Source organism: Podarcis pityusensis, assembly GCF_964106645.2.
Source record: "Podarcis pityusensis genome assembly, chromosome: 3".
Lineage (NCBI taxonomy): Eukaryota > Metazoa > Chordata > Lepidosauria > Squamata > Lacertidae > Podarcis > Podarcis pityusensis.
The window spans coordinates 108,568,348-108,583,906 of NC_138026.1; the positions used below are offsets into that span (position 1 = coordinate 108,568,348).

A 15,559-nucleotide genomic window follows, 5' to 3' on the forward strand; every position below is an offset into this window, starting at 1 on the left:
GTACTGCTGATTTGATTGTTGCACTGATCTAGATATTTATGTGCACTACTTGGATGCCTACAAAGCAGTGGAGGGCAAATAAAGCACCACCCCACCGACCTCAGTCAGCCCGTCCTCCATACCCGTTTTCTTACTTACAACCTGTTCAAGGGATGGCACTGCTTTTTCCTCCTAAGTCTCGGATGTTGCCATTGTAGAAGTCGGCAGGGAGCAGGATGGGGGAAACTCGAACTGGTCAGCTCTGCCCATCATTGGCTCTGGCGCCACCTGCTGTTGGCCTCCCTGCCTTCTTCCCTACCAGGAACAATGGGATCCAGCCACAATTGACACTGATTCATGAGCGTCATTTTGAGCAGTCGGAGATGACATCAAGTTGTGGCTCTGGGTCCCCATGTTAAGTTGAAGAGCGGAACCGATGGGAGACAGTGTGGGGCCTAGCACCTAATCAGAGTCAAAGACATGCTGAATGGTGGCAGCAATAGTATACAAACCACAGAAAGGGGTGAGGAAATAATGAGCCAGCAACTGTATTAAGAAACATTTTATTAACAAAACGGTAAATTCCACTTGCTTAGCATTTCCAATAATGGATAAATTGGCCTTGCAACAAATAAAAAAAATTGTAAATATCTATCACAGAAAGCACTATAAGGTTAAGGGCTTCTGACCTCTTTTTGATATCTTGGGAATGAATAATTTCACACATTATTTTAGTGTATTGTTAAAAAAAGGCAACACAATACAGTAATAAAAAAAACAACCCGAAGCCATCTCATCACAGCACAATCCTAGGCATCTTTACTCAGGAGAAGGTCCATCAATATCAATGGGACTTCACTCCCTGTTAAGTGTGCATAAGACTGCAGCCTTAGTCAAACAAATTAGATTATTATAGAGATGGGATTAATGTATTTGTTATGCATTTTGAAAAGAGAAAATTGTTTTAATATACCTACTGCAACATTTGATAAATGCAAACACTTCTTTTGTTCGTTATTTAAAAAAAATCACAAAATCAACAAGGAAGAACAGGAGTAACTCCCCAGAAAACAGCTTCAAATCACCTTTGCTAGAAATAGCAATCCCCTATCACTTATTACTTAAAGTAACTGTGTTAATTGCTTGGGGGTGAGGGACCAACAATCTGACAAAGTTAGGTGAGTTAACAGAGTCAATACATGAAGTCACAAAAGCACCTCGCCATTCAGCACTGGTGGAAAAGCCCAAGCTTAGAATCTGTATCCCCTTCCACGTGGCCTTACTGCCACGGAAATCCAACACTCATTTATTCACTTATTTTTGGCTTGTTTAACTTTGGATACCAACACCAGATTTCCCCAACGGTTCGTGGCTGTCCTCATTCCTTGTCCTGCCCTCAGCAAAGGTAATTCACAATGGTGGCACATGAGGGGGGTGATTGGACCAACTATTTTTTTCTTATGTTAACTCGAATGCTATGTGTAGCCTTCAGAAATTCACAAGCATCACCCCAAAAAAAGAAAGAAAAAAAAAGAAAAAGGAAAAGTCCTTGACATATACAGCATGAATCAAATCATTTGGCAACTTTTAAGAGCGGCAATACCGTGACTTTTTTTTCTTTTCTGACAGTATTGCTGTGTTGAAGACTGAAAGCTCCTCCATTTCCCAGTGTTTCTCCCCAGTGGCAGTGAGCAGCGTACAAGAAGATAAGGTGCCTTGCTGGTTAAAGCTAATTTTAAATTCCTTCTTCCTGTCTGTAAAGTGCGAACAATCGTACTCATCACAGGAGGTCTTCCAAGATACAGCTGATTCTCTACTGAGCTCATGTCTTTCGGCCTAATATATTCCTCTTGTATCTCTCTCACTAAGTGAGATGTTACACAATGACTTATTGTTGGGAACCCAACAGAGCAGTCGTTTTAATGAAATGAAACCAAGGGGGGTTGGGGGAATGCAGATCTATGGCATAGATCTTTAACCAAAAGGCATTAAATGTTTCCACGCATATCAATGCAGAGAAACTGAAAGTATGTTTATTACCAAACCAATGAACCGGCTGAGCTTAGTAGAAGAGGAAATTTCATTTTAAGACCAAGCTCAGATGAAAGATGCGGATAAAGGTTTTACGGTAACAAAACAGAAGTGGTAAAATAAAAGAACAACTCCTTCGTTTGACAAAAAATATGCAACTTGGAATCTTGTTTTGCATGCAGTTTTTAACCATTTTTTGCTTTCCATAACTGAGGGAAGTCTGAGTGAGAGGAGCTAATTTAAAGGCAGACTTCTGAATTCTCCGACCATCCAACACTGTAGTGGTTATATACCAAAAGCCGGGCAAATGCCATATAATGGGAAAAGAGATTTGGACCAAGTATTCCGCAGAATTCAACCTTCACTACCTGCGGGAACAGCCAAACATACTGGCCAACGATGTCATGTGAACTGGAGTGCAAAGGTCACTTCAATCGCCAGGACTTGTGTGGCGCATAATTTGGGGCGGGGCAAATTCACATGATTTCTGATTGGTTTTGCTGATGTATCCTGGGAGTGGATAGGCAATTGGAGAAGAAAATGTTTATATCTATATATATTTGCTTTCTAAATCCACTTCTTTCATACAAACTACGAAAAACTGAACTGCAACAGAAAAAGAGAGAGAGAGAGAGAGAAAGACTGTACAGGTTAAGAAGAAAATTAGCTGACTCTTATATACATTCATACACTTTCCCTCGTAGTATATTCACTACACTGTAGGTGAAAACCAAAAGAAAGAAAGAAAGAAAGAAAGAAAGAAAGAAAGAAAGAAAGAAAGAAAGAAAGAAAGAATCAGGAGGGGTAAGAAAAATCGTGGCAGTTTCTCATGGCTGCAAAAGTAAACAGAAATGTTGGTTGCTCCAGATGTCTTAAAACGTTCTATACCTAGCAACACTTAGAACATTGAGTTTACCAAAAATGGTTGAAGAGCAGATATAGTTTGCATTTTCTATACAACAGGCTAGAAAACATCACTTATCACAGTCCAGAAAGCACATATAGATGTGTTTTTTTTAAATATAAACATATGTAATAACATATTAAGCGTGCATGAATTTCCCCCCAATGATTGCATCTATGCCCTCAGGTTTGTTTGTTAGTGGTGTGTGAAAATAAGCCTTATATTTCACTTCTTTTGTTTGTTTATTGTTTTTTTTCCGAAAATAAGGCCGCTATACTGTTTTCCTCACAACCAGAAAGGGGCTTTTTTTTTCCTCTTTAAAGTGTTTTCTTCTTCTTTTTTTTAAAATGTGGTTTATTCAGAAAAGCCAGCGCTTCGCTTCAAACCAAAGCTCCAGTCGTTGCTTTGTTGCTCTGGGTGGCAAAATTCAGTTTCGAGGTTTCGTTTTGCTCATCGAGCGCTCGTGTAGAACCGCAAAAGTCTTCTCAGGCAATAAGACTAACTTACTCCTCAGAAAAGCGCTAGCACTTTGGCTAAATCCAGACTGATAGGTAGCTTCTTTTTGTTTGTTTTGTGTGTGTGTGTGTGTGTGTGTGTGTGTGAGAGAGAGAGAGAGAGAGAGAGAGAGAGAGATTTCAACTTTTGTTTGTTTGTTTGTTTCAGTTCATTATATTTTGTGGTGTGCTGGGTGATGTTTTTGCAGTAATACTCCTTGCCTTATGAGTGTGTGGTGGTACCAACATCATCTTCAGAAACATTCCAGCAACGAAAAGACGGCAGAGTAAATGAAAACACTGTGAATGTAAGGGGATTTATTGACTCCTGTTTCAGCGAAACAAGAGTTATGAAATGCTTATTTCATTTTGTTTCCTTCCCTTGGTTCTTTTTTATATTTTTTAAAAAAGTCTTTCCTTTCTGATTGCATTCCCTGTGTTCTTTTTTCCCGTTGTTGTTTTTTTTTTTAAACTTTGTATGTGCTTCATAAAAAGTAAAGTAAATAAGTTTTCGGTTTTTGTTTTTTTTATGTCTCAGATAAAATGAAGACTATTCCTATACAATTGTTCTTTCTCCTCAGCTGTCGGGATCAGACGTAGTACTCCTTATCCTTGTTTTTCTTATTTTTGTTGGAGCTCTTTGAGCTGTTGGGCTGCTTCTCTTTAATCACAGCCCCGTTGGACTGTGCTGAGTTACTGATGTAGTTTCGACTCTCGTCGACATGATAGGAGCCCTCATCCCGGTTCCTGTACTTGTACATGGCATAGAGGAGGATGAGGATGCACAGAGCAGCTGCCGCCACAATCCCAACCACCATGCCAGTAGTGCTGCTGGATTCCCGGACCACTTCATCTGTGCTCGGGTATCCTCCTCGCCCAGGCTTGGTGGGACTCGCTGTAGGTAGATGATGAAAGAAACATTTATACAGGGTAAAGCAGGAACTCGTAAATTCAATCTTTATTACGGTCCAGAGACCCAACAAATCGTTACAAAGCAATACACAATTCATACAGCCTACCTCCAGGTTAAACAAGCATTTTGTTCAGAATATAGGGATCATTGGTTCTTGCAACCACCGATAAAAACTTTGCCACTGCTAATGTTCTAGCGTTTGTCCGGTCTTCCAATAGGAACCTGACATAGTGAGCCTCTGATTTTCCCGGGAAAGGTACCAGCAAGGGTAATATCAGTTCAGCCCTGGCTTGCCCATATTTTGCATAGTGCAACAAAATATGTTTTATGGGATCGATGTATTGAGCACACGAGCAAAGTCTGTCCTGGTAGGGAACTCCTCTCAACCTGCCATCCAACACTGCAGAAGGAAAGATGTTTAGTCTGGCTTTGGTGAAAAGCCTTCGATTATTTGGTACTGTCAGGTTTTTAATGTAGGATGTTAACTTAAAGACATGCCCATATTGTACTCCTACTGCCAGCGGACTACAGACTGCGTGTGATCGAGATCGCAAGTCACTGTGTGCATTATCCCATAATCTTTGCTTTAACGTCTTTAGGGCGAAATTAAATTTTACAGCTGTGTATCGCCAGAACTACATTTAACAGATATGGGGATGGGGGGGAGCAATGTTGTCTCCTTGGAAGGATAGAAGGGGCTGAGGTCATCTGCATTGCAGAAGGTTGGCCCTTCTGGTCCCTTCCATGTCTACAAATCTATGACTCTATCCTACAGTTTGCCTGAAGTCTAGGGACTGAAGGGATCACATAGACTTTGTCACTGTGTCCAGTCATTGGAGCAAACTTCAGCCCATGCCCTTCATCAGAGAAGATTTGCTTTTTAATTCAGACATGTCTATCTACTCAGTAGCAAGACCCTTTGAGTTCAATGCGGTTTACGCTCAGGTAAGTGGGTACAGGACGGCAGCCATTATTCTCAAAACCATAACCCCTGATACTTAGATTTCGACAAAAAGCTCAAATACTTTTTTGGTTCCATGCCTTTAACTAACCTGAATGTTGTTGGAAAGAAAATAGCAGGAATGATTGGGTACAACAACTCACAGAAAGTTAAAATACTCAGATCTTCCATCATGACTTACCAGCATGAGTCAGACCACAAGACAGCCCTTTCTACATGTTCTTACGGCCACAAAGTTAATCCTAGAACAGGCATAGGCAAACTCCGGCCCTCCAAATGTTTGTGACTACAATTCCCATCATCCCTAGCTAACAGGACCAGTGGTCAGGGATGATGGGAACTGTAGTCACAAACATCTGGAAGGCCGGAGTTTGCCTATGTCTGTCCTAGATGTTTGGTTTTTCAGTTAAGCCTCCGCTAAATCTATGGGAATGCCTTTGCCTTTCCTTAGAATAGATATTTAAGGTGAGCTGAACATGCCAAATTTGGCTTAAATGTCTTGTTAAGAAGTGCAAAAATCCCCTGGGAAATTTTATTAGCCAAACCAAAACTCATTTCTTGGACCAATGTCCAATGTCACTGTTTAATTTTAGCTTTCGGCCAATTTCAGTTGAATTTCCGTGCCCCCTCTCTGTATCGGTTCCCCCCAAATGGATGCTTCAGACTGCAGCTCCCACCAGCCACTGCCGATGCAGCTGTGCTAGCTGGGGCTGATGGGAGATGCAGCCCAGAACATCTGGAGGGCATCAGACAGGGGAGGCTACCCGCCGATGTGTAGAAGAGTCTACTCACATTCAAGCCAACGTGAGTGGAAGGCTCCTGCAGGCCTTCTCCATACAACACTGGCAATGTCAAGAACTGGAAAGAGGGTCAGCACACAAGGATGCTATGGGCAGGGTTTCCTGTGTGCCACTGCCCCCCACCTACTTACTTTCAGCAATTGCACGTTCAGGTGGAAGCCTGCACATGGCCTTTTAAGTTACAATATATTATTTAGGCTACCTGCTTTGTGCTCTGCTGCCTGCTATAATATTGACTATGGCACCTCTTGCAAACATTCTGCCTCTTAGAATTTTTACTCACCTATTACGACCCCAGGTTGCTTTTCTCAAATGTGAGAGAATGGGAACATCTATTGTTTTTACGGGGCGAAAGAAGAGCTACCGAAAGAAATAAAAGGCCCACCGAGCAGCAAGGAGCGTATCGTAAAAACAAGGAGCCGAGCTCGTAAAGGCGGTGCTTTCGGTATTTACGCAAGAGTGAAAATGCTGCCCATCCTTTGCAGATACTAACACTCAAGTCCCGCTTTTGGGCTTCCCACGGGCATCTGGCTGGCCACTGCGAGAACAGGATGATGGACTAACTCTGGCCTGATCCAGCAAGTCTAGAGAAATCCTGCAAATGCTGATCTGCAAGGACTATTGGCGAGATTTAGGCCTGAGATCTATAGGGTTACCCCAAATTGTTTCTAAGGTTTAGTCAGATGTTGGTCCCTTCTGGGAAACAACAACAACAACAAAACTGATGGGAAGAATAACCAATTAATTAGAAATACTAGCAAGAGGAGTGCAAGGACGTCTGGAATCGAGGGCTAGGGAAAACAGCTGCCCAACATTCAGCTAGGAGGATGTCCACAGAGACACGTACACAAGCCATGGGCTTGCTGTTCTGCTTAAAATGTATTTGCCAATGAATTTGGTTCTTTTTTTAAAATAAAAAAACTTAAATTCAGATCCTTATCCTTGTTGATACTGCATCTACCCAAGTAATATTATTTTGCTTCCATTCTATTGTTCTCTTTATCACTTCCAGACCTGCGTTTCTTGTTCTGGAGTTTTGCTCTTTCCACCCACTCTTCTGATCATTATATTCTCCATTTCCACAGTTTTACTGCCTTCCTTGTAATTCTCTCATTTACTATGAACATAGTCTCTTAAACCATTCCTCCTCCCTCCTCCTCTCATCTATCTTTTGACACTCTCGTTTCCCTTTCTTTTGCTAGCTATAATCATTCCACCGGTGCAGATGTGCTGGCACCATAAAGACGAAGGAAGAGGGCTCTCACACATTCAAAGCAAACCCTGTCTTGTTTTGTTTTAGAGACCCGTGCTGCTCCCAGACACAAAAACTGAGGGTCCTGTGTGCCTGCTTGGGAGAAATGCCAGTAAGGGAAGATAATACTTTATCTGAAAGAAGCAACAATTCAGCAACTGCATTGAAAGGAATGGTATAGAATAGCATAACCATTATGAATGGGGAACTGTGCCCCCCGAAGGACCAGGTGCGCAGCCTGGGAGTCATTTTGGACTCGCAGCTGTCCATGGAGGCGCAGGTCAATTCTGTGTCCAGGGCAGCTGTTTACCAGCTCCACCTGGTATGCAGGCTGAGACCCTACCTGTCCGTGGACTGTCTCGCCAGAGCGGTGCATGCTCTGGTTATCTTTTGTTTGGACTACTGCAATGAGCTCTATGTGGGGCTACCTTTGAAGGTGACCCGGAAACTACAACTAATCCAGAATGTGGCAGCTAGACTGGTGACTGGGAGCGGCCGCCGAGACCACATAACACCGGTCTTGAAAGATCTACATTGGCTCCCAGTACGTTTCCAAGCACAATTCAAAGTGTTGGTGCTGACCTTTAAAGCCCTAAATGGCCTCGGTCCAGTATACCTGAAGGAGCATCTCCACCCCCATCGTTCTGCCCGGACACTGAGGTCCAGCGCTGAGGACCTTCTGGTGGTTCCCTCACTGTGGGAAGCCAAGTTACAGGGAACCAGGCAGAGGCCTTCTCAGTAGTGGCACCCGCCCTGTGGAATGTCCTCCCATCAGATGTCAAAGAAATAAACTACTATCTGACTTTTAGAAGACATCTGAAGGCAGCCCTGTTTAGGGAAGCTTTTAATATTTGACAGATTACTGTATTTTTATATTTTGTTGGAAGGTGCCCAGAGTGGCTGGGAAGACCCAGCCAGATGGGCCGGGTATAAATAATCAACTATGATTATTATAATATAATCAGTAATGCTAAATTGTGCCACAGTGGACAATGAGGAAAGCAACAGTTGAGAGCCAAACTGCAGCAGAATGGAAGCGGCATTGCACGTGATGAACATGGATCAGAATGGAAACTGATGTCTTCTTATATCTGCAGTTAGAAGTGGATCCTGCCCCCTTCCACGGAGCATATGCTTTGTTTCAGGTTCTTCCTAAGCGTGTACTCAGAGTCCATCTCTAAGCACTTAGAAATAACAATAGGCACCATCCCCCTTCTTTTCCTCCCATTGTATTCACAGTGTTACGTGAAAATTTGTCTGAGCTGGATGTGTTTTACAAGAGACAATTCAGTGTAACCGAATAAAGGCTCTTGAGCATATCTGTAGAGGGTGAAAGTGAGGGAGACTTATCAAGCTGAATGTCATTTTGGAAATTAATTTCTGCCCAAGAAAGAATGGAACATGCTGAATGCAAGCAAATTAGGCAAATGCTTGTCCATCGAGTTTGCTATTAAGGTCTGCTAGAAGTAGAGATTGGGGTGTGTGTGTGCATTGATCTAGTTCCCCCTTTTCGCAGGGGACTGACCCAATCCAATGCTTCTGAATTTGCTTGTGGATGCGAAAAGAACTCCCAGTTGCATTATGCTCTTTGGGCTTTGCAATAAAATTTTAGCGTGCCAAAAGTATGCACCAAAAATGTATGTTACATAAAAGAGACATATAGAGCCTGAGTTTTAAAGTGTGTAAACAGAATGTATTTAACATAAAGAGGTTTCCCACAGGCCTGTGAGAACTACTACATCTACTGTACTAGATGTGCCACAGGTCTGTTCTAGCTGGGCTTTTCTTAACGTTCTTATGACTGAGCAACAGGCTGAAATGTGAATGGAACTAGCAGCCCAGCTCATCCCTTGCTAAATGACACCTTCCAGCTTCCTTTTGCAGGGAAGTGTTGCTTTGACTACTGAGGTCTCAGGCATGAAACTGAACAATCTTATTTTGAGCCCAAGTAGTCCCCCCACCCCAGCCCCCATTATTAAACCTGCTGGCATTATTTCATTTTAAGCATCTTCTCACAATTATCTCACTCCATCTGTCTAAACAAGACAGAATCACTTAATTAACAGCAAGTTTTCCTGGCGTCCACAGAGTAGCTGTTTGTAATTTGAGCTGTGCGGGGGCTGAGACAAAAATTGTGATGTTTTGTTTCATTAAATGCCTTTTCACAAACTATATTCACTGATATTATATCGGTACCGGCTGCATTTGCCAGTAGTTCCAGGGGCTGCTCTATGCCTACCACTTATGGAGGGTGACACAACCAATGGCCAGTAGCCATGAGCATAGAAGTCCACTCACCTTTTATCTGGTGGGCGGCATTGCGGCTGGCACCCGGGACTCAATGGTTTCCTGGACAAGGGGAAGGAGGCATGCCGCCTCTCCCCTGTGTCACAGCTGAACGTGCCAGCAGTGCCGTGGGACAGCGCCAGCCAATTAGCTGGCAGAGTGGGCATCCCACGGGCAATTTAATCCTGCCATGGCCAGCCGGCACATTGGGTAAGCCTTTGTTGTTGCCTTCGCCTGCCCCTCTTCAGTAAGGGTATCCTGTTAAAGGGGTCCGGGGTGTGACCTACTGTCTGAAGCCTGGGCATGGACTAGGGCCATGCCACAGCTCCTATGGGGACCCCTTGGGGTGCCACTATTTGATGTAAGTCATAGGGCACCCCCTATCGGTAGTTTACACTTCAGTGGACTCCCTGCAGATAGGCAGGAGTCAATATATAGCCTGGCTTCACCCCAATGCCTAAGGCAAACTGCTCACACCTGCAACCAATAAAGCTGTAGCCTATTTGAACCCATAAACCAAAATATTCAGTGTCAGTGTGTTTTATTGTTCTTCTGGGAACTTTGTGGCCCAGGTGTTTTGGCACACAATCAAAGAATCATAGAATTGGAGGGTTGGAAGGGACCCCAAGCCTCATCTAGTTTAACCCCCTGCAATGTAAGAATCTCAACTAAAATATCCACGATGGATGGACATCCTACCTATGCTTAAAAACCTCCAAGAAGAGAGAGTCCACCTTCTGGGGGAAACCATTCCCTCGCCAAACCTATGTTCTACCTCCGCTGTCACCGGTTGTATTCCTGAATGATAGTTCAGATCAACCAGATCAACCAAAAGCGATGACAAACCACAACTGCAGGATAACAACCACAAGGACAAGCACTTGATGGAGACTTCATGCAGCCTCTGTGCAAACCTTTGAGCAAACACAAATCAGGTTGATGGCTCAGTCGACGCTTCAGATATACACTAGGGCTGTGCACCAGATTTGGCCAAGGCCCAAAACTTGAGCCAAATCGGGCCTATTTGGAGGAATCTGAACTTTGGTTGACTCCGGTTGAGACAGACCCAGACGACTACAGGTTAGGTTGAGATGCCCAGATCAATCTGTGGCTGTCAGGGGGCAAGGTGTGAGTGGCAAGCATGAGTGAGGAAAAGGAACTGCAAAAAGGAGGGATTTACTAGGTGGCTGTGGGGTGAGTTGGCGGTCAACCTTTCCTGCCAGGCCTCCCCTCCTTCCTGCCCCCTGAAGCACCACCAAACAGGACTGTATTCATATATTTACTAGCTTGTTAATTGAAACATCCCATGCTCTGTACTGCTGGGCACCCACCCACAAAGTGTATTTTTAAACTCTATTTTAACTGCGTGAAAAAAGAAGATTTTTTTTTTTTTTAAATGCTTTAAAACTCTTAACCCAGCTGCCCTATATTGCTTTGGGGACAGATCTGGGATGGGGCAGGTGATTCACAGGGTGGCACAGGTCAAATTAACCTGATCTGGGGGCCATAGAATGATGCTACAGGGTGGATGTGGAGAGGCTGTGTACAACCTTATCACACACACACACAATGTAGCCATCAAGTCGTCAAGGATGTGCAAACCTAGCTTGTGGTTAAACCAGCTCATAGGGTGCTCAGATCCATTTTACAGATCTGAATTTCTTTTTGCATGTGGTTTCTCTCTCACCATTTTGCCTGAGGAGTATTAGGATTTATGCTTTAGCAAGAATGCCAATAAATACCTGCAAAAATGTTTCCGGCAGTTCCTTGGTTTCCTTGGAGGAGGGAAGCTTTCTGACATTTAAACTGGGTTTTTTTTTATGCTGCAGACACAGGCCATGAAAAGTGCACTTCCTGCCCTCAAAATATTTATTGCCAGCCAAGCTTCCCCACAGCAGCCCAACAGATATTGAACTGTGTCTGTGAACATCTCTTTACTACTCCAGAAAACACACTGTGCTCCATTACTGTACTCCTGCATGCGGGAAAGCAACTCAAACAATGCTAGGAGCCTATTTCATTGCCCAGGAAACAGCTGATGAAGTGCTGAGAACCATTTGGGTACTCTAGATTGAAGGCCATAAAGTAGAGAGGCTGGAAATTCTTAAGACAGAGAGAACCACCTGAAAATATTGAAGCTGCCTTTATGGCGGCATGGATGGCTTGGCAGAGAGAAAGGAGAGGACCATAAAATGGTATTTTTCATCCCATTGTCAGGAGTCAACTAGTCATCCTGTCTTCCACTGGCCCCTTTTGAAACGATCCATAAGGTGGGTATATATTGTGCTTGCCTTCATTAAGAGATACCCCCTCCTTTTAACACCTTCCTGAATTGTATCCTATACCACAGTAGATAGGATTGATTTTTATATTCCTTTTGTTATTGCCGCTATGAAATAACTTGTCCGGAACAATCACAATTGGCTACAGTTCTCCTGTGCTCATTAGAGAGTTATTATAATTCTTGGCAGCCCGTCAACATGGTTTTTTAAATTCCAAGCGAAAGGGGGTGGGGTGGGGGACACACACGTGACTATTGCCAATGTCCAGTCTTCATTAAGACTGTGAAAAGAAAATTGGAATCGCAGACTCCTGCCGTGTTCGAGAATTGAAATTAGCGAAACGACTTTTTCTCCCTTTACAACCCCCCCCCTCCAAAATCACACCAATATATAGAAAGACTTGCTTGGTTCATATTCATTATTTTGCATAAACCAAGCAGAGGGGGAAGCTAGAAAATGATCCACAAGACAAGATTCTTAAAAAAATTGGAATAAAGTACTGCATTTGCAACAAGGTATGAATGTGATTATTTTGTGGTGTACACTTGGTGGGCTTTCAATCTGGGAGCAGCCAGAAAGCAAAGACCTCTCTTGGGTGGAATGGCTTATCTGGACGTATTTTCAGTTCCTTGTTCCCCTGATCACTAAATCAATATCCACCGGCTCCTGCTCCTGCCTTCTCTCCTTTGTTTTAGACAGAAGCTTTATCATCAGCAAAATCATTAGGCAGCGTCCCCCGCCCCCCCGCAATTCTATGTTAGTTAAGATTGTAATTGGGGATCTTATTGTGGGGCAACGTCCCCCACCTTCTTACCATTTGACTGGACTTAACAATCCAGGGGTCCTTTGCCTTAGCTTTTCCTATATAGATCAGGAAGAAAAACATTTTTTAAAATAAAATAGAAACTAGTTTATCATGTGTGGGGATTTCCCTCCCCCTTTAAAGGAGGGGAATGTTTAAAAATGCAACCCTTACACCTATCTGAAGTCGTATGGTCCAGAAAGGTGAAGTCTGGACTTGGGGAGGGAACCAAACATGCAGCTTGCAGGATTTCTGCCTTTTAAGTGTACACACACGCTGCCCTGCAGCTCTTAGGCACATGTTACGTCAAACAAAATCTACTCAGTTGTTTTTTTATAAAGGTGAGCTGAGTGTTCTGCGTTTGTTTTTAATCTTCTTTACAGATTGCAGTCATTACAAACCTCTTGCTTGTCTCCACCCTGCCTCAAAGCAACATTTATGTGGATTGATATTGGTTTTCTATTTACCCCCTCTGCCATGGAACTCAAGGAAGCTCTGCTTATGGGAATCACCTGATCTTACCCCCAGGTATTGGCCAGACCAAGGCTTGCTCAGTTTTTGCAAGGTGGCTGCATCACCTGTCTTCCAACAGGAGTGTTGATGCCGCCAACATCTGCTGCCTAAAGTGGTCATGTTGCCTTACCTAATGATAGGGCTGGCTCTGCTGCAGAAATATGTGAAGGGACCGGGTAGAGGAGGAATGTCAGGGACTGGGTAGAGGAGGAATGGTGGAGACTGCCTCCTCATCCTGACCCTTCCAGGGAGGTGGAAGAAGACAGTATAGATTTACAACAGGGGTTTGAGGGCAGTCACAGCTTAGAGGCAGATGAGGGGGAAAGATGGGAAATCATGGGAGAGCCAGAGCAACAACTGGCTGACACACTGTCATTAGAAAGCATCCCAGACCCTCCATCTCCCAGAACCCAGAGAGCCTTAAAAGTAGGAGAGCAAAGAGCTCAAAGACAGAGGACACTTGGTGGCACCCGTAGAGGAGGTGATGATGATGATGACAAATGAGGAAGTGGGAGAGACAGGGGATGGAGATTCACTCAGCACAACGCCATTATCCAAGAGGCTGGGTTCTATAGCCTCTCTTTGTAAAGACTGAAATAAAAAAAGGACAGTAAGAAATTTTTCTTGTCTTTATACTTTCCTGGGCAACCAGCCGGGAGCAGCTGACAGCATTCTGACATTTCCCTTAGTTTATTATTTTTATTTTTATTAAATTTCTCATAAATTCTCTCTACAATTTTAGGAACACAGATGATAATGACAATTTTAGAAACATAGGAAGCTGCCTTATACTAATTCAAATGTGTTCCCGACTGCAGAATTTTGACCCCAAAATGACAAAAGAAAAAAACCCCTCAGGAAACCCCTGTGAAACTTTGCAAAAGCGAAACAAGGAAGGAAAAAAAAAAGCTCTCTTATTTGTCCCAACTCTCCCACTCCCTTCCTTCCTCCCAACATGGTTTCTGGTGAAATGTCTGTTGTGGACCAGCGAAACACAAAAAGTAATGCTTTTTCAAGGCTGCTTGTTTGTTTACAGAACTACACACAGGTCGGCAGTGTATAATTTTAGGATGAGTTAGTCATGACTAACCTAAGTTTCTTTCCTTTCATTGTGATCAGTTTTCTTTGGGTAGGGGAAAGGAATCGAACACCAGGGCTTTTTTGCAGCCAGAACGTGCCGGAACTCAATGGCGCCATTGCCATTCTAAGAGAACCAGGGACGTGTTCATGGTGAGTTCCAGCACCTCTGTTTCTAGGAAAATAGCATTGTCGAACACACTTGCATCTTCCCTCCCAGCTGCCCCCCACCCCCCAAAAAACCCCAGTTGAAGTACTGATTGTTATGTGGACTTGCATGTAAATGCTAGTTTGGTCCAGAGGAACACTGGGAAAAAGTTGTAACTTGCAACTATCACACTGAGATGTGGCATGAGAGGTCTTCTATGAGAACATTTGACTACAAGAATCTAGGGGTCAGATAGTGGAATCTCTTTGGGTTGACTCTCCCGCATCAAACACTGTCATGGAAACTCATCCTATGCAAGCTGCTTCTTGCAGGAGAAATATTTCTCTTTGGGAGTATTGCACATTAAACCCAAATTTTCTTTCCAAAGCACCCAAGCCCTGCTTTTCCCAATGAAGTGTTGGTCACCAGCACGTTTGCACTTAAAAGCCACCGATACAGTATGCCAGGGAAGGGATATTGGCAGACAGATCTTATATAAACCATTAAGCCCCATGCAAACTTAGGAGGAAGCTGCAACGTGCATTTCAGTAGAGGGAATGATTTCAAGCGTGAAAAGTGCCATGAATGTGACATCCACGATTCATATCACCTCTGCCCTGTGATATATTAACGAGTTTCATTTGCAGCCATCTGTGGTGCAGCATTTGGGTTTATTTATTTATTTTAAAAAATGAGAATTTATATGACACCATAGGAGTAGCTGGTACCCACTACATTTAGAATACAGATAAGAACCTAAGAATAGCCCCTGGATGAGGCTAATGGCCAATCTAGTCCAGCATCCTGTTTTCACAGGGGCCAACCAGATGCTGATGGGAAACCAGGGAACAGGACATGATCACAAGAGCCTTTTCCCCTCCTCTGGTTTCCAGCAACTGGTTTTCAGAAGGATTACTGCCTCTAGCTGGGGAGACAGAGCGTATCCAACATGGCAAGTAGCTATAGATAGGACTTCTCCTCCATGATTTTGTCTAATCCTCTTTTTACAATTAAGTGTTTTAAATTTCATGAACATGGTGTCTCCCCTGCCAGGTAAGTATTCTCTATTTTTTTTCCTTAGTGATATGTATTTTCTTTTTCCTTTGTATTTTCTTTT

At 43.4% G+C, this 15,559-nt stretch overlaps 1 protein-coding gene across 37 annotated transcripts in view; it reads right to left on the bottom strand.

Annotated features, from left to right (window-relative positions):
- Positions 1–526: 526 nt before the first annotated feature.
- Positions 527–15,559, bottom strand: part of NRXN1 (neurexin 1) — a 1,569,693-nt gene continuing 1,554,660 nt past the window's right edge. For all 37 annotated transcript variants that reach the window (XM_081000811.1, XM_081000828.1, XM_081000824.1 and 34 more), the window contains one exon: positions 527–4,303. In XM_081000811.1, the coding sequence (XP_080856937.1) occupies positions 3,999–4,303 (305 nt within the window). In that variant the 3' untranslated portion in view covers positions 527–3,998. The remainder of the gene's footprint in view (positions 4,304–15,559) is intronic.